The sequence below is a fragment of the Mobula birostris genome, chromosome 22 (genome assembly GCF_030028105.1).
Source record: "Mobula birostris isolate sMobBir1 chromosome 22, sMobBir1.hap1, whole genome shotgun sequence".
Classification (NCBI taxonomy): Eukaryota; Metazoa; Chordata; class Chondrichthyes; order Myliobatiformes; family Myliobatidae; genus Mobula; species Mobula birostris.
Window position 1 is genome coordinate 22420464 of NC_092391.1, and position 23129 is coordinate 22443592.

Below are 23129 nucleotides of genomic sequence, written 5' to 3' on the forward strand. Positions count from 1 at the left end.
AGTGCTCTACGAGGGGTGATTGATAAGTTCGTGCCTTAAGGTGGAAGGAGTCAATTTTAGAAAACCTAGCACGTTTATTTTTCAACATAGTCCCCTCCTACATTTACACACTTAGTCCAGCGGTCGTGGAGCATACGGATCCCTTCTTTGTAGAAGTTGGCGTCTTGGACCTCCAGAAAGTGGTCCACAGCAGGGATGATTGATAAGTTTGTGGCCTAAAGTAGAAGAAGATAACTCATTAATTCCAAACTTTCTGCATAATCACTCAGAGTTGAACTGCACATGCATGCAATGAGAGCTGTATAACTCATCTCCTTCTACCTTAGGCCACACACCTATCAATCACCCCTGCTGTGGACCAGTTTCTGGAGGTCCAAGACGCCGACTTCTACAAAGAAGGGATCCGTATGCCCCACGACTGCTGGACTAAGTGTGTAAATGTAGGAGGGGACTATGTTGAAAAATAAATGTGCTAGGTTTTCTAAACTTGACTCCTTCTACCTTAGGCCATGAACTTATCAATTACCCCTCATATAATTTGAACCAAAGAATCATCTAATTAGGAGTACAGTCAAGAATTCTGATCTATCTTTAGACCTCCAATCACAGGTTTTTAATCATTGGATAGTGCAGTTATAGTCCACAAAGTGCCATAAAATTGCAATAGTTGCTTTAGATCATACAAGACAATGCAAAGAAATATGTGCAAAAAAAGAAAACTGTCAACTTGTAATATGTAACACACATAAATATTGCTGGTGAACACAGCAGGCCAGGCAGCGGTCTAGTCAACGTTTCGGGCCGAGACCCTCCGTCAGGACTAACTGAAAGAAGAGATAGTAAGAGATTTAAAAGTGGGAGGGGGAGATCCAAAATGATAGGAGAAGACAGGAGGTGGAGGGATGGAGCTAAGAGCTGGAAAGTTGATTGACAAAAGGGATATGAGAGGAACATGGGATGGGAGGCCTAGGGAGAAAGAAAGGGGGAGGGGGGAAGCCCAGAGGACGGGCAAGGAGTATAGTGAGAGGGCTTCCCTTCCTTCGCCATCAACTCTGCTCTCAAACGCATCTCTCCCATTTCCCGCACATCTGTTCTCACCCCATCCTCCCACCGCCTCACTAAGAATAGGGTTCCCCTTGTCCTCACCTACCACCCCACCAGCCTCCAGGTCCAACATATAATTCGCCGTAACTTCCACCACCTCCAACGGGATCCCACCACTAAGCACATCTTTCCCTCCCCCCATCTCTCTGCTTTCCGCAGGGATCGCTCCCTACGCGACTCCCTTGTCCATTCGTTCCCCCCCCCATCCTTTCCCACCGATCTCCCTCCTGGCACTTATCCTTGTAAGCAGAACAAGTGCTACACATGCCCTTACACTTCCTCCCTCACCACCATTTAGGGCCCCAGATAGTCCTTCCAGGTGAGGTGACACTTCACCCGTGTGTTGGCTGGGGTAATATACTGTGTCCGGTGCGGCCTTCTATATATTGGAGAGACCCGACGCAGGCTGGGAGACCGTTTCACTGAACACCTACGCTCCGTCCGCCAGAGAAAGCAGGATCTCCCAGTGGCCACACATTTTAATTCCACGTCCCATTCCCATTCTGATAGGTCTATCCACGGCCTCCTCTACTGTCGAGATGAAGCCACACTCAGATCGGAGGAACAACAGCTTATATTCCATCTGGGTAGCCTCCAACCTGATGGCATGAACATTGACTTCTCTAACTTCCATTAATGCCCCACCTCCCCTTCGCACCCCATCTGTTATTTTTTTTTTCTCTTTCCTTTTTCTCTCTCTGTCCCTCTCACTATACTCCTTGCCCAACCTCTGGGCTTCCCACCTCCCCCTTTCTTTCGCCCTAGGCCTCCCGTCCCATGATCCTCTCATATCTTTTTTGCCAATCAACTTTCCAGCTCTTAGCTCCATCCCTCCCCCTCCTGTCTTCTCCTATCATTTTGGATCTTCCCCTCCCCCTTTCAAATCTCTTACTATCTCTTCTTTCAGTTAGTCCTGATAAACATTAGGCCAGGATGCAGTCCAAATGCATTTGTGCTTTTCAAGGAGAGCTCAGATAGCAGACTGACCTCAAGGGTACCATTGCAACAGTGAAAGAGATGCAAGACTACCTGAAGCACAAAAGTTCATGCATTTGTGAAGGCAGTTTGAGTACTTGAGATGAAGCAGAAAGGAGGACAAACATAAGCAGAGCACACACTCTTTTTGCACATAATCCTGACAGTGGTCTGGGTGCAACATTTCCCTCGTAATTTTATTGCATTTAAACATGAGATGAATTCTGAGATACATTTTAACTTCCATTGCAGCTTGCAGGGTTTAAGATGGGGTCTTTTCAGAGCTGAACATGCATCTGTTTTTACGTTCAGGCTGAATCATCTTATTTGGATTTGCCACAAATATATTTAGTTATCAAATATATTAGAAAGCTATAAAATGTTTTATGTATAAAAATGCTGTTTTGTATCAAATGTTTTCCCTGATAATTAACATGCCTGATTTTAATAGGTTATTGCAAAGAACAGAAATATATTCAGCAATTTTGTGTTTCAACCATAAGACATTTAAAAAAATTTAATTCCAGAGTTTATTGCATTCTTGTACTAACGTACTTCAAATTTGACTCCCAAGTTCCAGTATCCTTCTAGGTTCCAAACTACAATTATTAAAATTAACTTCTGCATTAAAGTGTTTAAACAGGAAAAAATATTCATTAGATTTATTACAAAACCAACAACTCTGATCTTAAATCCTTTCTTTTTGATTTGAAATTTGAACCCACAACCTTTTGACTCAACAGTGTGATAAACTATGACAAAGGAAAACATTAATGAAAAACAAATACACCTTCCCATGGGTTGATGGAATGAAGCCCAATCTATTGAATTAAAATTTATGAAGTGTCACCACTACACAGTCATTTTTGATACAAATTTCCTTAGAATTGCAATTCACAAAAATATCCAATAAAAACAATGGTGGGGGGGAGAGAAGAGAGAGATGGACATGTTGAAATTTAATTCCTTTAAAACATAACTTGCTTAAAGTGGAAACATTTGTTTAAAAAAATTACACTCCTCCATTACTAAGTAATTTCTCTCTCTATAATGAGCTAGTCACACAACTAGACACAATATGGTAACAAGATTATTCTGATATCTGTATTTTGTCTTGCAAAAGTAATTGCTAAAACAGGCACATGATTAGCTGATTTTGTGCATCACTAACTTGCCTTAGTGTAACAAAAAGGAAATTTATACAATTTGTATGATTTAACCTGTAAAAATGTTGACACAAGAGCATAACTCAATGTGAAGGCAAACCCGAAAAAACGCCATTCAGTAATCAAAAGATCCCAAAATTGGATAAAGTCTTCCATGTAGCTAACAATGTTTGCTACTGAGGAGAAACTCAGTACTTTGTGCATTGAAAAAAATATATAACCTGCTGAGCTGTCCTTTAAGTGAAAAGATAGGAATTAAATTTGAACAGAAGACATCATTAATTTCATAGCAAGGTATTTACATTAAGGGTATTTACTCAAGATTTGAAATTTCAACAAAATACTATTTTTTCAAAAAATTCTACAGTGGCCTAATCACCAATGCTTTGCCATCATTTTAACAATTACTTCACCATTATTCAGATGTAAACAAATGTTTTACATTCTTGATTAGTAAACAGCAGCTTAAAATTACCACATGAACAAAAGATGAAACATTGAAAAATACATATCCCCAGGCACACAGATTTTCAAATTCATCGAGTGCAGCAAACGATGCCCTTTTCAATTTTATTCTTTTTTAAAAAGTGTCCAGAGTCAAAAAAGCTAAATAGATTCAATTAAAAAAAACACACACATATATACACACATTTTACAAGTAAAAGTCCACCTTAGAAGCCACAGTTTTGCAGCCTTTGTGTGAATAGATCATTTCATCTTCTGGAAAGTATGTCATTTCATCAGCTACACTGGTAATGATGTTTTCATCTTCCTTGGAACCTCTGGACTTCAGTTCTTCCCTGACACACATCTTGACATGTTTATATTCCAGAGGAAGGAAGGGGACAAAGTAGTCAATCAAGTTTTTATCAATAAGACTGGTGTGCCAGAAACCACCTATCCAATTAAAACAAAAAAATAAGTTAGTTACCAGAATTTAATAAAGATCACAATAGACAGCATTTCTCAATCATATAGCCATGTATTTTCAACTTTTGGCTCTTGGTTAACTAACATCTTGAATTTAATAAGACATAATTGCAGCCAGCAAGTTGGTTATCAGTACATTAAGGATGCAGAATCAAAAAGGGTAGCAAATGCAGCACTTAAAAGTGTTATATCTCAATGCATGGAGCATAATAAATAAGGTGGATGATCTTGTTGCACTATTACATATCGTCAGGTATGATGATATGGACATCACTGAATCATGGCTGAAAGATGGTTGTAGTTGGGAGCTGAATGTTCTAGGTTACACGCTGTATCGGAGGGATAGGAAGGTCTGCAGAGGGGGTGGTGTGGCTCTGCTGGTAAAGAATGGCATCAAATCAGTAGAAAGCTCTGACACAGGATTAGAAAATGTTGAATCCTTGTGAGTTGAGTTAAGAAACTGCAAGGATAAAAGGATCCTGATGGCATCAATATACAGGCCTCCAAAAAGTAGCTGGAATGTGGACCACAGATTACAACAAGCAATGAAAAAAGGAATGTCAAAAGGGCAATGTTATGATAGTCATGGGAGATTTCAACATGCAGGTCGATTGGAAAAATCAGGTTGGAAATGGATCTCAAGAGTGTGAGTTTGTTGAATGCCTACGAGATGGCTTTTTAGAGCAATTTGTTGTTGAGCCTACGAGGGGATCAACTATACTGGATTGGGTGTTATGTAATGATCCAGAGGTGATTAGGGAGCTTAAGGTAAAAGAACCCTTAGGAGACAGTAATCACAATATGATTGAGTTCAACTTGAAATTTGATAGGGAGAAAGTAAAGTCTGATGTAGCAGTATTTCAATGGAGTAAAGGAAATTACAGTGGTACGAGAAAGGCGTTGGTCAAATTAAATTGGAAGAGATGACAGCAGAGCAACAATGGCGTGAGTTTCTAGGAAAATTGAGGAAGGTGCAGGATAGATGTATTCCAAGAACAAAGAAATACTCAAATGGCAAAATAATACAACCATGGCTGACAAGGGAAGTCAAAGCTAATGTAAAAGCATAAGAGATGCATACAACAAAGCAAAAATTAGTGGGAAGACAGAGGATTGGGAAATTTTAAAACCCTACAGACAGCAACTAAAAGAATCATTAGGAGGGAAAAGATGAAATATGAAAACAAGCTAGCAAACAATATGAAAGTGGGTAGTAAAAGCTTTTTCAAATATGTAAAAAATAAAAGAGATGAGAATGGATATAGGACCACTAGAAAATTACAGAAACGTGGTTGCAGGGTGGAGAAGATTGGGAATTAAATATCCTGGGATTAGGCAGGAAGGTAAGGGAGGTGAGGTAGCGCTCTTAATTAAAAATGAGATCAGGGTAATAGTGAGAGGTAAAATAAGATCTAAGGAGCAGAATGTTGAATCCATCTGGGTAGAAATTAGGAATAGTAAAGGGGAAAAAAATCACTGGTGGGAGTTGTCTATCAGTCACCAAATAATAACGTTAGTGACATGGACAATAAACAGAAATATCTGAGGCATGTTAGAATGGGACAGCAGTTATTGTGGTGGACTTTAACTTGCATATAAATTGCGTGAATCAAGTTGGTTGAGGCAGTCTTGAGGAAGACTTCATAGAAGGCATCCGTGATTGCTTTCTTGAACAGCATGCTACCGAACCGACAAGGGAACGTGCTATCTTATAGCACATCCTGTGCAATGAGACAGGTAAAATTAGTGATCTTGTAGTTAGGGGTCCTCTTGGAAAGAGTGATCACAGTATGATTATGTTTCTCATACAAATGGAGGGTGCAATAGTTGATCGAAAACCAGTGTATTATGCCTTAACAATGGAGATTACAATGCGATGAGGGAGGATTACGCTCGTTTAGACTGGGAACATAGGCTATATGGTGGTATGGTTGAGGAACAGTGAAAGACTTCCAAAGAGACTTTTCAAGGTGCTCTAACAGTATATTCCAGTTAAAAGCATGAACAGTAAGGGTGGGGAGAGTCAGCCTTGGATAACTAAGGAAATAAAAGTCATCAAACTAAAAGCTTGTGCATGTAAAGTCACCAAGAGTAGTGGGAAACTAGAAGATTGGAAACACTTTAAAAAGCAACAAAGAACAACTAAGTGAGCAATAAAGAAAAGGAAATATAGATTATGAAAATAAACTAGCACAAAATATAAAGATGGATAGTAAAAGTTTTTATAATTATATAAAGCAGAAAAGGGTGGCTAAAGTGAATGTAGGTCCCTTGGAGAACGAAAAGGGAGAATTGATATTGGGTGATGAGGAAATTGAGCCGGCTGGTGGTGTAGTGGCATCAGCACCGGACTTCAAGGCAGAAGGTCCCGAGTTCAAACCCAGCCGGATCCCAACCTGGGCAGCAGCAATATCTGCGTGGGAGAAAGACCTGGCAATCTACTTCCGTATCTTGCCATGAAAACTCTATGGACCCTAACCCTCTCTGGTCCACGAGGTCACAATGAGTCGGACTCAACGACCGAACAACAACAAGTGAGGAAATGGCAGACTTCCAAGGACTATTTTGTATCGGTCTTCACATCTAACATGCCAAACAGAGACGTTATGGATGCCATGGGAGGTGAGGACCTTGATACAATAGCTATCATTAAAGAGGTAGTGCTGAGCAAACTTGTAGCCCTGAAGATAGGTAAGGCTGCATCGCAGGTACTGAAAGAAATGGCAGACATTATAGTAGAGGCTTTGGTGATAATTTACCAAAATTCTCTGGACTCTGGGCAGGTCCCAGCAGATTGGAAGGTGGCAAACATCGTGCCACTGTTCAAAAAAGGATGTAGGCAAAAGGCAGGTAACTATTGGCCAGTTAGTTTAACATCTGTAGTTGGGAAAATGCTTGAAACTATCATTAAAGAAGAAATAGTGAGGCATCTGGAAAGAAATTGATCCATCAGACAGATGCAGCATGGATTCAGCAAAGGCAGGTCCTGTTTGACAAACTTACTGGAGTTCTTTGAGGATATATGATACAGGGGAAAAGATGGATGTTACTTACTTGGATCTCCAAAAGGCATTCGATAAGGTGTTGCATAAAAGACTTATCCTTAAGATAAAGATGCATAGAGTTGGGGGATGATGTATTAGCATGGATAAAGTTAACTTATGGAAAGCAGAGAGTTGGGATACATGGGTGCTACGCTGGTTGGCAATCAGTGGAGGGCAGTGTGCTGCAGGGGTTGGTGCTGGGCCCGCAACTGTTCACGATATACATTAACGATCTGGAATAGGGGATCATGTGTAGTGTATCCAAGTGTGCTGATGATACGAAAATGAGTGGAAAAGCAAATTGTGCAGAAGATATGGAGAGTCTGCAGAGAGATCTAGATAGGTTAGGTGAGTGGGCAAGAGTCTGGTTGTAAATGCGAGGTCAATCACTTTAGAAGGAAAAATGGAAGAGCAGATTATTATTTAAAATGGTAAACAAAAAAATTGCAGCATGTTGCTCTGCAGAAGGACTTGGGAGTGCTTGTGCATGAATCACAAAAGGTTGGTTTGCAAGTGCAGCAGGCTATCAAGAAGGCAAATGGGATGTTGGCCTTAATTGCTAGAGGGACTGAATTTAAGAGCAGGGAGGTTGTGCTGTAATTGTACAGGGTGCTGGTGAGAATGTACCTGGACTACTGCGTGCAGTTCTGGTCTCCTTACGTGAGGAAGGATAAACTGACTTTGGAGGCAGTGCAGTGAAGGTTCACCAGGTTGATTCCAGAGATGAAGGAGAGATTGAATCACCTGGGACTGTACTTGCTGGAATTCAGAAGAATGAGAGGAAATCTTATAGAAACATATAAAATTATGAAAGGAATAGATAAGATAGAGGCAGGAAAGTTGTTTCCACTGATAGGTGAGGCTAGAACTAGGGGACATAGCCTCAAGTTTCAGGGAAGTAGATTTAGGACAGAGATGAGGAGGAACCAATTTTCTCAGAGTGGTGAATCTATGGAATTCTCTGCCCAATGAAGCAATGGAGGCTACCTCAGCAAATATATTTAAGACAAGGTTGCATAGATTTTTGACCACTTGTCTGAGCGTTACTGGTACCATGTAACCCAGCACTACCTGTCGCATGGTCGGGTGGTCAGCGACTAAACCAGCTTCCCCACCAGGCTTGCCTGGTGAGGAGGGTGGCTAGACACCCTGCAGGATGAAAAATAAGACCTGTCAAAGGGCGGATGAATGCTCTCGTAGGGTCAACGGCCATCTAGCAAACACGTACCGTGAAGCGTGGAAAGGGCATCCCTTGCATTGAAGCTTGGTATGGCCATTCACTGCAACAGAACTTCCCCCAGCCGCCTTGGACCTCACCACGCTGCTGGATCCGGGAGGGGACGTCGAGAGGGTAGGTCCGGACCTGTGCAACCCCCTACTCACCTAAAATCCACTCACGCACACGTTGTTCCTTTCTGCACAGAAAGGAACCATCATCATCCTATGGGATGGATAACCAGAGAGAGAGAGAGAGAGGATAGATTTTTGCATAGTAGGGGTTATGGGTTATGGGGAAAAGGCAGGTAGGTTGGAGATGAGCCCATGGCCAGATCAGCCATGATCTTATTGAATGGCTGAGCAGGCTCGACAGGCCAGATGGAGGACTCCTGTTCCTATTTCTTATGTTCTTATGATGCTAGAGAAATAATAATGGGGGGGCCAAGGAGATGGCAGATGAACTAAATGAGTATTTTACATCAGTCTTCACTGTGGAAGACACTGGCAGTGTGAAGAATGCTGAAGGGTGTGAAGAAAAAGTGAGTGTAATTACTATTACACAGGAGAAGGTGCTCAAAAAGCTGAAAAACCTAAGGGTACGTAAGTCACCCAGACCAGATGAATTGCACCCGCAGGTTCTGAAAGAAGTAGTGGTAGAGATTGTGGAGGAATTAATAATGATCTTTCAAATATCATTGGACTTTGGCATGGTGCCAGAGGACTGGAAAATTGCAAATGTCACTCCACTCTAAGAAAAGAGGAAGGCAACAGAGAGGAAATCATAACCAGTTAGTGTGACCTCAGTGGTTGGGAAGATGTTGGAGTCAATTGTTAAAGATGAGGTTATGAAGTACTTGGTGACATAGGACAAGATAGAACAGAACCAGCACAGTTTCCTTCAGGGAAAATCTTGCCTGTTGAACCTGCTAGGATTCTTTGAGGAGATTACACATAGGATAAAAGGGATGCAGTGGATGTTATATTTGAATTTTCAGAAGGCCTTTGACAAGGTGCCACACAAGAGACTGCTTACTAAGTTAAGAGCCTATGGTATTACAGGAAAGTTAATGGCATGTGTAGAACATTGGCTGATTGGAAGGAGGCAGCGAGTGGGAATAAAAGGATCCCTTTCTGGTTGGCTGTCAGTGACTTGTGGTGTTCCACAGTGGTCGGTGATGGGACCACTTCTTTTTATGCTGTATATCAATGAACTTGATGATGGAATAGATGGCTTTGTTGCCAAGTTTGCAGATGATACAAAGATTGGTGGAGGTTCAGGTAGTGCTGAGGAAATAGGTCGGTTGTAGAAGGACTTAGACAGATTAGGAGAATGGGCAAGAGAATGATAAATGAAATACATTGTTGGAAAATGCATGGTTATGCACTTTGGTAGAAGAAATAAATGTGCAGACTATTTTCTAAATGGTGAGAAAATCTGAAAATCTGAGATACAAAGGGACTTGGGAGTCCTTGTGCAGAACACCCTAAGGGTTAACTTGTAGGTAGAGTTGGTGGCGAGAAAGGCAGATGCAATGTTAGCATTCATTTCAAGAGGTCTAGAATACAAGAGCAGGGATGTGATGCTGAGGCTTTACAAGGCACTGGTGAGGCCTCACCTTGAGTATTGTGAATAGTTTTGGGCTCCTCATCTAAGAAAAGATGTGCTGGCATTGAAGAGGATTCAGAGGAGGTTCACAAGGATGATACTGGAAATGAAAGGGTTATCATACGAGGAACGTTTGATAGTTCTGGGTCTGTACTTGATGGAATTTAGAGGGGTGATCTCATTGAAACCTTTTGAATGTTGAAAGGCCTAGAGTAGATGTGGAAGGGATGTTTCCCATGGTGGGGGAGTCTAGGACACGGGGGCACAGCCTCAGGATAGAGGGGCTTCCATTTAAAACAGAGATGAGGAAAAATTTCTTGACCCAGAGAGAGGCGAATTTGGAATTTATTACCACAGCCAGCTGTGGAGTCCAGGTTGCTGGGTATATTTAAGGCAGAGCGTTCGGTTCTTGATTGGACACGGCATCAAAGGTTACAGGAAGAAGGCTGGGGAGTGGGGCTGAGGAGGAGAAAAAAAGGATCAGCCATGATTGAATGGCAGGGCACACTCTGCTTTTATGCCTTATGGTCTAAGGTTTGCATAGTCTTAAAATCTTTCATTGCCCTAAACATCCCTACGTAATCTCGTCCAGATGTTACAATCCTCCAGAATTTCCATGGATTGTATCTCTAGTTTTGCACATTGCTGAGTTTAGTCAATCCATCACTGGAGACCTCAAGCTACCTTCAGCTACCAACGCTCTAAGCTTTAGAGTTTCGACCCTCAAACTCTCCACCTTTGAAATGCTGCTTTGACTAATCTTTTGGTCAGCTGTGCTTTACCACTAAGTGATTGAGTTTAAACCTTTTATTTGATGACACTTTCCACAGAAGTGAAGACTTTCCAACAGCATAGTTTTCACCCTTCAAGCCCTAAATTAGCCTTCAAACAAATATTGTTAGAACTTCACAATAAACAGGCCTGCAAGAGAAAAATGTACTCAGCCAGTGAAGCAAATTTTGATGGAAAACATATAAAACTTCAGAGTATTAAAGAAAAATAGAAATGCTGAAAGAACTTAGCCAGCCAAGCTGCATCTGCGGTAAGAGACACCAGTCAATGCTTCAGGTCATTGACCCTTAGAACAGTTAGCAAATTTAAATCAAACTCGAACAGTCAATACTGGAAAGCACATGAAAGCAAACAGCAGCCATGTGAGAATCAGATTTAGCTGCAGGTAGCTTTCAATCTGAACCACTCAGAACTCCGATGAAGAATACCACAGAGGAACACTAGTAATACTAGTATATATATGAAGAGTAAAAGAGATGATAATGGATATTGGACCACTGGAAAATGACAATGGAGTGGTAGTGATAGGGGATAGAGAAATGGCAGAGGAACTTAGGTGCCTTGCATCAGTCTTGACTCTGAAAGACACTAACACAGTGGTCCCCAACCTCCGGGCTGCGGACTGATACCGAGCCACGAAGCATGCAGTGGTGCAGCGGTGGCCGGAATACACCCAGCACATCTTTAAGAAAAAAGCTGAAATAAACAAGCTAATTAATTAGGTGCCGCCCAGCACGTAAACGTCGGCCCAGATCACCAGATCAGAGGCGATTGCGGATTGTGTTGCCTCTGATCTGGGCCGACATTCACCTAATCAATTAGCTTGCTTATTTCGGCTTTTTTCTTAAAGATGTGCTGGGTGCGTTCTGGCCACCGCTGCACCACTGCATTCTCCGCGCAATGTATCAGTCCGCAGCCCGGAGGTTGGGGACCACTGCACTGGCAGAATACTAGAAATAGGAGAATGTCGGGGCAGAATTGAGTGTTGTTGATATTACAAAGGAGAAGGTGGCTGGGAAGCGAAAAGCATGAAGGTAGATAAATCACTTGGATCAGCTGGCCTACACCCCAGGGTTTTGAAACGGGTAGCTGAAGAGATTGTGGAGGCATCAGTAATGATCTTTCAATAATCACTATATTCTGAAATGGTTCTGAAGGACTGGAAAATTGCATGTGTCACTCTACTCTTACAGGAGGGAAGGAGACAGAAGAAAGGAAATTATAGTCCCGTTAGTCTGAATTCAGTGGTTGGAAAGAATGTGGAGTCCATTATTAAGGATAAGATTTCAGGGTATTTGGAAGCACATGATAAAATAGACCAAAGTCAGCATGGTTTTCTAAAGGGAAGATCTTACCTGACAAACTTGTTAAAATTCTTTGAGGAAATAACAGGCAGGATAGACAAAGGAGTCAATGGATGTTGTTTATTTCGATTTGTAGAAGGCCTTTGACAAGGAGCCGCACATGCAGCTGCTTAACAAAAGAAGAACCCATGGTATTACAGGAAAGATACTATCATGGACAGAAGACTGGCTGACTGGCAGGAGGCGAGTCCAAATAAAGGTGGCCTTTTCTGATTGGCTGCTGGTGATTAGTGGAGTCGATGTTGAAACTGCTTCTTTTCATGCTGTATGTTAATGCTTTGGGTTAATGAATAGATAGCTTTGTGGCTAAATTTGCAGATGATACGAAGATAGGTAGAGTGGCAGGTAGTGTTGAGGAAACAAGGTGTCTGCAGAAGGAATTGTCGGAAGGAATAAAAGCCTGGACTATTTTCTAAATGGAGAAAAAATTCAAAAATCAGAGATGCAGAGGGACTTGGGAGACCTCCTGCAGGATTCCCTAAAGGTTAACTTGCAGGTTGAGTTGATGGTAAGGAAGGCAAATGCAATACTTGCATTCATTTCAAGAGGACTAGAATACAAAAGCAAGGATATAATGTTGAGCTTTACAGGGCATTGATCAGACCACATGCGGAGTACTGAGAACAGTTTTGGGCCCTTTATGGAAGAAAAGGTGTGTTAGAATTGGAGTGGGTCCAGAGGAGGTTCACAAAAATGATCCCAGGAATGAAAGCGTTAACATACAAGGAGCATTTGATAGCTCTGGGCTTGTACTCGCTGGAATTTAGTTTAGAAGAATGCGGGGGGGCAGGGAGAAATCTCATTGGAACCTACCGAATATTGAAAAGTCTGGATAAAGTGGATCTGGAGAGCCTAGGGAGTCTAGGCCCAGAGGGCACAGCCTCAGTATAGAGGGACATCCATTCAGAACAGAGATGAGGATTCTTTTTTTGCTAAAGGGCGATGAATCTATGGAATTCATTGCCACAAGTCAACTGTGCAGGCCAAGTCATTGGATATATTTAAGGTAGAGGTTTATAGGTTCTTTATTAATTGGGGTGTCAAAGGTTATAGGGAGAAGGCTGGGGAATGGGATTGAAAGGAGCAGACTCAATGGACCGAATGGCCTAATTCTGCTCCTATGTCTTACGGTCCAATATTCAAGAAAACGACAAAATGTGGTGATAGATAAGCAGAGACACAAAAACATCGAACCAAGCCTTCGTAAAACTGACAAAGATATTAGTCATACAGATGTCCATTAACTGCTGACTTTGTTCCGATAGTCTTCATTACACGTTCCTCATTTTAAACAAAAAAATGCAAACTAGTCAAACTGTACAAGGATACAGCAACTCCAAGCTGAACCAGTACAACTCATTTTGAACAGATACTTACTCTTTTTGTTATTGAAGACTCCAACAGACAATTTACTCTCAATATCCTTCACTTGAATGTCCTCCCTTTTGCTTCCTTTGCGCCAAAATTCCAGTGCAATCTTATTTATGCTCTCTCCACCTGCATTGCTGTTCACAACAGAAGAGTTAAAACTAAACGGCAGAAAAATTGTGATTTGTAACAAAACACAAGTCACAATTGGCATTGCTTTGGGCTTGCAAATGAGTTATTTTTCAAACTGAAAACCAACTACCCCACCTTTCCCAAGCATTTCTCAACTGTGAGACTCCTGATAATTTAGCATGAAATCCAGCATGGCACTGAGAGAGTGATGCAACAGCTGGAAAGCTCCTTTCAAATCAAATGTTAAATCTGCCCTCTCTTCTCTCTCCTGGGCTCAGCTCCTAGTGGAGCATAGGCCGTCGATGACCTCTCACGTCCATCATCCTCTGAAGTCAATGGTATGGTTGGGGTTCATCAATGTCCTGTATTCCATTGTCTCTACTGTGCAAGGATTGGCCTGTACAGCTTCACCAGAGCTCTGCTGGCTGGCCTTACTCATTTCCACCTCCCATGACGGGGACATAGAGTTAGTATTTGAGAGGCAAATTTGCTCGCATTCTGGAGAGAAAATACTTGCCTCCCTATTCTCATCAAATCCCTCCAGAGTCAAAAACTATTTAATTATTATTCCTGTGTTTGACACTGTGCCCAAATCAGCTGCTTTGCTTCCAATGTGCAACACAGTGGCACCAATAGGAAAGCCACTGTCTCACAGCTCCACAGTTCAATCCTGACCTTAGGTGCTGTCTTTGTGACTGCATGAGTTTCTCCCCAGTGCTCTGCTTTCTTTCCACATCCCAAAAAAGGTCTGGTTTGGTTAGTTAGTTGCCCCCAAATATGTGGACGAGTGGTAGAATCTGGAGGCAGTTGATGGGAAGGAGGGGAAAATCTAGATTAGTTGGGGTGGGGATTAGGAAATGGGACTGCTCTGAACTGTCATACACTCCATAAGCTGAAATAAGGCCTTTCCGTAAGGGAATCTTTCAACACCGTTTCCTTTACCGTGTAGCATTCTGAACAGTATTATATGGCAAGGTATTATACAAATGCCAGTTCTCTTTTTTATTGACGTTCAAACACTGAAATGGTTCCTGATATGGCTGAGTACTTTATTTGCTTTGTTGCCTATTTCTCTGATGACTGAGCAGGTTTGTTAAATAAAAGCACACATTCTTTTGCATTGCAAACATAAGCAAATGCGCAGTTGCTGGAAATCCAGAGCAACACACACACAAAATGCTGGAAGAACTCTGCAGGTCACACAGCATTTATGGAGAAGAGTAAACAGTCGACGTTTCAGGCCAAGTCCCTTCTTCAGGCCTGAAACATTGGCTGTTCATTCTTTTGCATTGCTCTTGGTTTTCTCCATATGCAATACCTGCCTTAGTAAATAAATGTACCCATTATTGTTTTAAATTTCAAAGTCAATATTTTTGTTCAATTAAGTTGGTGACAGATTTTGTTCACGTGGCCCACAATAAATAAATATTTTACCTCAGAAAAATGAAAATGGCGTTCCGGTACACTACTCCATCAATGTTTTCATAGTAGTCCAAATAAGGCTTAATAGCATCAATAAGGCCTGCTTGCATTTTGTCCATTTCATCAAAAATGAACATGGACCTGCCACACAAGCTAACATTACCACGGATCCATTTCTGCAGCTGCTCCTAAAGATAAACATTTATTTTTGTATGAAATACATATTCACAGAAGTGACAACCCTTTCCCCTCTATCATTACAAGTCCCCAAACACAGTTTCCCAGCACGAACACTGTTATATATCACATCACTGAGATGATTGCATATTATCCCAAGTCAGAGATGTTTATTATTACAGGACATTACCCCATTGTGGCAAAAAACAAAATGCCACTATAAATAAGAGCAGTTGGATGCTGACAACCGAGTAAGGCTATAGTGTGGCACTTGTCAAATACATGAAGCAAAGTGATTTTTTATGTTGTGAGGCAAAGAAATTTAAGTAGAGATGGTTACTTTAATCCATCCTGCCTGTTACACTCCATTACAAAATTACCTATGTCATCCTGCTGTTGGCTCTTTCCTTGTTCTTGTTAATATTTTGATAAAATAGATATTTAATTAAAATCCCCTCATAAACTTAATTTTATTTGCATGGTAAGTCACCTGTGGTCCAAAACTTTGGCTGACAATATCTTAATCACCACCTTGCATAGATAAGTATCTCAGTCAGATGGTTTACGTGAATAGCTGCCAATCTTTTGAATATTGCTCATTCCTACAAAGATCTCCACCATTGTTGGTGTCATCTCCAATGAGAGAGTAAAAAGCAATTTATCTTAGCAGATCACATAGCTAATAAGATAACAATTTTAAGGATGTCAAAACAATATCAAAGAGCAACTAGTATGTTAACACTCATTTAGGGCAGCTTAACTGCACAAGAATTAAAATTCTAAGCAAAAGCAAAGGGAAGAGAGGAAGATTTTATTTTATAATTCCAAATAACTTAATGCAAAACTATGAGAAGAACAGAAAATGTTGTTCGGGAGGTATACGTAGAAAGAGAAACAGAGTTGATGTTTCATGGTTATACAGTTGGCCCTCCGTATCCGCGGGGGTTTGGTTCCGGGACCCCCCACGGATACCAAATTCCGCGATGCTCAAGTCCCTTATATAAAATGGCATGGTATTTGCATATAACTTATGCACATCCTCCCGTATACTTTAAATCATCTCTAGATTACTTATAGTACCTGATACAATGTAAATGCTACGTAAAATAGTTGTTATACTGCATTGTTTAGGGAATAATGACAAGAAAAGAAAGTCCGTACATGTTCAGTACAGATGCAACCATCGTAGCTCGTCCGTGAACCCTGACTAGCGAGATTGCAGAAAAGCGAAAATAACGTTCAGCATTTGTTTTGCAGAGAGCAAAACAAACACTCAGCATCAAGCCGTCATAGCTTTGAGCTGCGTGAGATTTTCGCTATGATTGACAGTGCTGCAATGATTGCAGAAAAGTATGACTTTAATTTTGAAAGGGCATGTAGGTTTAGGGCAGGTTTGCAGGATGTTTTGAGTGCTTACAAAGAACTGTATGACGAAAAATGCGTGAACCTTCCAGTGTGCTCGCTGTCTTCCCTATTCTGTTCAGTGAAACTACACCGTACATACATTATTTCTACTTTATATAGACTGTGTATTTATCATATCATTCCTGCTTTTACTATATGTTAGTGTTATTTTAAGTTTTATGTGTTATTTGGTATGATTTGGTAGGTTATTTTTTGAGTCTGGGAACACTCAAAAATTTTTCCCATATAAATTAATGGTAATTGCTTCTTCGCTTTACTTTCGGATAGCAGGGGAACCTGTACAATGGAAATGTTATGTAAATAGTTGTTACACCGTATTGTTTAGGGAATAAGAAGAAAGAGATAGAACTTCCGGTTTTTTTTTAATCCCGATCCGCAGTTGGTTGATTTCGCGGATGCGGAGGGACGACTGTAATCCTTCATCACATTTTCCTCTCTCCATTGGTGCTGGATGCATATTTCCAGCTGTTTTTATTTCAGGATTTGAATAAAGGTAGATACATCCCCCGGGCCTGACATGATATTTCCTCGGACCTTGAGAGAGACTAGTGTAGAAATTGCAGGGGGCCTGGCAGAAATATTTAAAATGTCCTTAGCCACGGGTGCGGTGCCGGAGGATTGGACGGTAGCTCATGTTGTTCTGCTGTTTAAAAAAGGCTCCAAAAGTAAACCAGGTAACTACAGGCCGGTGAGCCTGACATCAGTAGTAGGTAAATTATTGGAAGGTGTTCTGAGAAATCGGATATACAAGTATTTGGACAGCCAAGGGCTGATTAAGGATAGTCAGCATGGCTTTGTGCGTGGTAGATCATGTTTAACGAATCCTGTAGTTTTTCGAGGAGGTAACCAAGAAAGTAGATGAAGGAAAGGCTGTGAATGTTGTCTACATGGACTTTAGTAAGGCCTTTGACAAGGTCCCACCTGGGAGGCCAGTTCAGAAGGTTCAGACATAGGTATCCACAGAGAGGTTGTAAACTGGATTCAAAATTGGCTGTGTGGGAGAAGACAGAGAGTGGTAGTGCGTGATTGCTTCTCAGACCGGAGGCCTGTGACTAGTGGTGTGCCTCAGGGATCTGTGCTGGGACCATTGTTGTTTGTTGTCAATATCAATGATCTAGATGATAATATGGTAAATTGGATCAGCAAGTTTGCTAATGACACTAAGATTGGAGGTGTTGTGGACAGTGACAAAGGCTTTCAAAGCTTGCAGAGGGATCTGGACCAACTTGAAAAATGGGCCAGAAAATGGCAGATGGAATTTAATGCAGACAAATGTGAGGTGCTGCATTTTGGAAGGATAAATCAAGGTAGGACATAAACAGTAAATGGTAGGGCAGGAGGAGTGCAGAGGAACAAAGGGATCTGGGAGCTCAGATACATAATTTTCTGAAAGTGGCGTCACAGGTAGACAGGGTTGTAAAGAAGGCTTTTGGCATCCTGGCATTCATAAATCAAAGTACTGAGTATAGGAGTTGGGATGTTATGGTGAGGCTGTGTAAGACATTGGTGGGGCTAAATTTGGAGTATTGTGTGCAGTTCTGGTCACCTAACTTTTGGAAGGATATCAGTAAGATTGAAAGAATGCAGAGAAGATTTACTAGGATGTTGCCGGGTCTTCAGGTGTTGAGTTACAGGGAAAGATTGAACAGGTTAGGACTTTATTCCTTGGAGCATAGAAGAATGAGGGGAGATTTGATAGAGGTTTACAAAATTATGGGGGGTATAGACAGAGTAAGTGTGAGTAGGCTCTTTCCACTTAGGTTAGGAGAGATAATTACAAGAGGACATGGCTTTAGGGTGAAAGGTTTAGGGGGAACTTCTTCAGTCAGAGAGTGGTGGGAGTGTGGAACAAGTCTGACGTGGTAAATGTGGGCTCACTCTTAAATTTTAAGAATAAGTTGATAGATACATGGATGGGAGCGGTCTGGAGGGTTATGGACTGGGTTCGGGTCAATGGAACTAGCGGAATAAAGTTTCAGCACAGACTAGAAGGGCCAAATGGCCTGTTTTCTGTGCTGTAGTGTTCTATGGTTCTAGGAGTTGCAATATTTCACTTCTAGATTAATGCAACACCACGACTAGACTCCTGAAAACCAGCCTACTTTGTTTCAAATGAGGCTGAAGTTTTTGTTCTCTTCCAATTCAAGAAAATAGACTTTTTACTTTATCGCCAAATTAATATGGCTGTGACTTGGGCAGACAGAAGAATGAACAACATCTGGTAGGTCATATTTCTTCCCCAAACAACATGTGGACAAGTTTTAATATAAATATTACTTTTACCAGTAATTTTTTTTAAAAATGCTTAAAGATTCTTAAATATTAATTTTCTTAAAATGAATTTCCATTATGAAATTTATGTTCTTGAATTACTACACTACTAAAGCAAGATCTAAACAATTCTATGTGTTCATCAATAATCTTTCCAACCAAAAAAGTACATTGAAACTTAGATTTGAGAAGTGGTGAATCTGTGTACTAATTCATTACCACAGGCAGTTGTCAAGGCCAAGTTTTTATGTGTATTTAAAGCAGAGGTTGACAGATTCTTGATTGGTCAGGACATGAGAGGATACAAGAAGGCGGCAGGAGATAGAGGCTGAGAGGAAAATTGGATTAGCCATGATGAAAAGGTGGAGCAGATTCGATGGGCCAAATGGTCTAATTCTGCTCCTCTACCTTATGGTCTTAATGGGCCAAATTTAATACAGCAGTCATTCCCAATTCTCTTTCCAACATCTGCCAAGGTGCATTTCGACAGATACAAGCTCCAATAGCTCTCAATGTGCCTACGTTACTAATGCAACAGGTTATTCCTCACCATACCAACCAGCCACCTGTTTGATCATAAAACTTGTTACTCCATCTGATTAGGGAACTCTTTTCCTCATTCCTGTCTCAAAGGCACCTCCAATTGATACCAGTCTCTAAAGAAAGACTTTCAAACCTGTGGCGTTTCGTTATACATAAAGTGCATAATTGGAGAAACACCTTAAGTATCAAATAAAGTCTTAAGACTTAATCCCACTTGGTACTCAGTCATCAAACTTCAAAGTAAAGTTACTATCAAAGTGTATATGACAATATAGTACTTTTGAGATTTCTTGTGGGCATTCACAGTAGAACAAAGAAATACATTGAATCAATGAAAAACTACACACAAAAACTGACAAACAACCAATGTGTAAAAGAGGGCAAACGCTGTACAAATAAATAAATAATATGGAGAACATGAGCTGTGGAGTCTTTGGAAGTGAGTCTGGAGGTTGTGGAGTTAATTTAGAGAGCACACGTGTATATGTATTGGCAGGGTACTGAACAATGAGAAATAAAACTTCTGTTTTAAGGTGGGGGAGGGTATAAAAACCAACAGTCAGCAATATTACACTTAGCTTTACCAAACACTGAATGCATAGGACTGATCCTCACTTGTATCCCAAAATTCAGATGTTGCTTTAACTACTTAAACTTTTAGTATATGCTGTTACCTAAAGTCTTCAAGTACATTAAAACCATAACTCACTTGTGAGCATCCATTACTTTATATAAAAACTTCTTAAACACAGCATTCAAATCACACCATGTATCCATCATTTCATTTATAATCCTTCTGAACCTTTTAAACACAGCATGCAACTCCATTACATTCAATGCTACCTTGTCCTTGTTTCAATTATTTTGTTGCTTCAACTGTGAGAGTCAGTCTCTCTCTCTCTCCTCCCCCCCCCCCCACTCCCTCCTATTGCCTACTAGGCTGCTGGTGTTCAGGGCAGCAATGAAGGCCCTCCATCTCTGGCAGCGTTCAGGACTTCCTTCATTGTGTCAGTCCCAGGTGGGAGCTCAGGAATACCATCGCACTCAGATGTAGAAGGATTCTTCATTGCTGTTTCTGTTTTACCAGTCAGGGTTGTTAGCCCTGAGCTGAAGGCCCTGAACCTGGAGGACAAGCGGACCGACGGACCACTCCTAGTCTGACCTCTGGCCTGTTTGGCATGGGTGACCCTACCAAGAGCCAAAACATAAAGCCCTGACCCCAGCCAACATAGCTCGTCGGGCCATTGAGGCTCGCAAGCCTCCAAACCACGACAAGGTTGTGATCCTGTTGGAGGTGTGAGGAGCACTGTCACAGCTAAAATGTCCCATCTAACAATTTAAAATGAAAATGATGTTACCTTATAGCTGCTGAGGTACTCAGGATGAGGGAAGTGCAAAGTGGAGACAAACTGATGAACATAGTCACTCTTCAATCCATTTTTGAAAATGCTTTCGGCTATTATTTTACTGATTAAGTTTTTGCCTGTCCCAGTCCAGCCATGTAGAGACAAAGTTAGAGGCTTTTTAGGGTTTGGATTTGATAAGAAACCACTGACAGTCTTCAGAATAACTTGCTTGGCAATATGTTGTCCAAATATTTTATTATCCAAGTCCACCTGCAACCCTGGTTATGTAAATAAAAGAAGGATTGGATCATCACACAAATAAAGATATTGTTTTATAGATAGCTTCAACACTGCCACACACATTTGCCAAACTAAATTAAAACAATTAAGTCTTTTAAAATAAAATCATCTATCAAGCTTGTGGTGGCTGTGAAACACTGTCCCCCTGCTTTCTCATTGTCCTGTAAACATATTACTTAATTGGAAATTTATTGGAACAACCTTTCCAAAGTAAAACAAAACAAACTGAATGAATAGCGATGAAGGGTCTCAATCAGAAATGGTGAGTGTCCCTTTCCCTCCACTGATGCTATCTGACCACCTGAGTTCCTCCACCAGGTTTGTTTTTGCGCCAGATTCCAGCATCTGCAGCCTCTTGCATCCACCTTTTCAAAGTTATTCTGAATCTGTTTTCATCACCCCTTCACGCATAACAACCTACCTCACTGGTTTGGGGCCAAGTATGCAGACTTAAAAAAGATCAGTGGAGGGCCAAGTAGTGTTGAGGAAACCGGGAGCCTTAAAACAAACTTAGATTAGAAGAATGGGGAAAGGAACAGCATATGAATTACATGGTCATGAAGTTTGGTAGAAGTAATAAAGTCTAGACTATTTTCTAAAAGCCACTTTTGAGCATTATCAATTTTAGAATTACCAGTAACTAGAACCTCTCACTGCCAGAATTTTGCAATATTTGGAGACTATACTGTATTATTACAGAAATGATATTATAACAATGATTACATTTCAAGGTATTTAATGATCTGAAGTGCTTTGCGACCTCCACGTCACGAATTACAATAAAGTTCTCTATCAAAAGTCCAAAGATATCAATTTCTTCTCACTATTATTTAGGGCCAAATTATTATTGGCAACAAATCTTTCTAAAGCAGGTTTATGCTTTCCGTCAGCAAGTGGGTCTTGTTCATAAGAAAGTGCCATTCATAATTGGGCTGGACGAGGAAGATGGGATATCAGTGCGTTGTGAAACAAACTTGTGCGTGACAGCAAACCGTGTGGCAAAAACCCTACAGATGCATCACAATGTGGAGTTAATTGTTGCTGTCAGATGTCAGGACGCTTTACCTGTTGAATTGAATCCTATCCACTGATCCTCACAGCATTCCTGGAACATGCAATAGAGGTTGAGGAAATTGCCAGTGAAGAGGCCGGTCAGAGCGGTGGCCACGCCGACTGCAATGCCCATACTGATAGGCTCCATGGCTGTTGACACGGGAGTGAACAAGAGTAAGAGGAGTATAGTCCGGAGCATCATCTTCAAGTATTTCAGTTCCTGGCGTCCCCGGACGGGCGACAAAGCACCAAACACCTTCCCAGCACAGAAACCACCGAGTCCCGCCACCCGGCGGAAAACCAACTGTCGTCACATCCGCCCCTCTAACACGTCCCAACGCTCGGCCAGACATCTTTCTGAGGGGCACCGTCCACAATTAATGTGTCTAATGCGGGAAACGTACTGGAAGTATTCAATAATCACCCCCCCCCCCCCGCACCTTTTCTCTCACATTTTCTGGACAGCTGGCGATATTCAATACAACCAGCATTTGTGAAGAGGTGGATTAAACAGAACAAATGTGTATTTTTGCCACTTTCTTCTGGCATAGTGTTCATAAGCAGGTTTATCAAAGATATATGTTGTGAAGTTTGTCATTTTGTGGCAGCAATACACTGCAAAACATTAAAATTGCTATAAATTATAATAAAAAATAAATGGTGTAAAAGAAGGTTACTGAGGTTGCGTTCATGGACCATTTAGCAGAGGGGAAGAAGCTGTTCCTAAAACATTGAGTGTGCATATTCAGGCTCCTGATTTGGAAACATTTTCAACATCACCACATATGTCGTGATATTTATTGTTTTGCAGCAGAAAAACATTGCAATACATAGTGATAAAAACTATAAATTACAATAAGCATAGATAAAAATAAATAGTGCAAAAAAAGAGG

The 23129-nt window shown here is 41.1% G+C and overlaps 1 protein-coding gene across 1 annotated transcript; it reads right to left on the bottom strand.

The window, feature by feature from the left end:
- Positions 1 to 1983: 1983 nt before the first annotated feature.
- tor1 (torsin family 1) lies at positions 1984 to 22522 on the bottom strand. Its single transcript, XM_072240295.1, has 5 exons — positions 22249 to 22522; positions 20896 to 21161; positions 15134 to 15309; positions 13577 to 13704; positions 1984 to 4142 (listed from the first exon to the last, which is right to left on the bottom strand). The coding sequence occupies exons 1-5, from the start codon at positions 22436 to 22438 to the stop codon at positions 3898 to 3900; spliced, it is 1005 nt and encodes a 334-aa protein (XP_072096396.1). The 5' UTR covers positions 22439 to 22522; the 3' UTR covers positions 1984 to 3897.
- Positions 22523 to 23129: the final 607 nt, after the last annotated feature.

Coding starts and splice junctions, on each gene's coding strand:
- tor1 (XM_072240295.1), bottom strand. CDS start 22,438: ATGATGCTCCGGACTATACTCCTCTTACTCTTGTTCACTCCCGTGTCA. Junction 13,705..15,133: donor GCCATTTTCATTTTTCTGAG/GTAAAATATTTA, acceptor TGTTGTGAACAG/CAATGCAGGTGGAGAGAGCA. Junction 4,143..13,576: donor AGTCTTCAATAACAAAAAGA/GTAAGTATCTGT, acceptor TTAATTGGATAG/GTGGTTTCTGGCACACCAGT.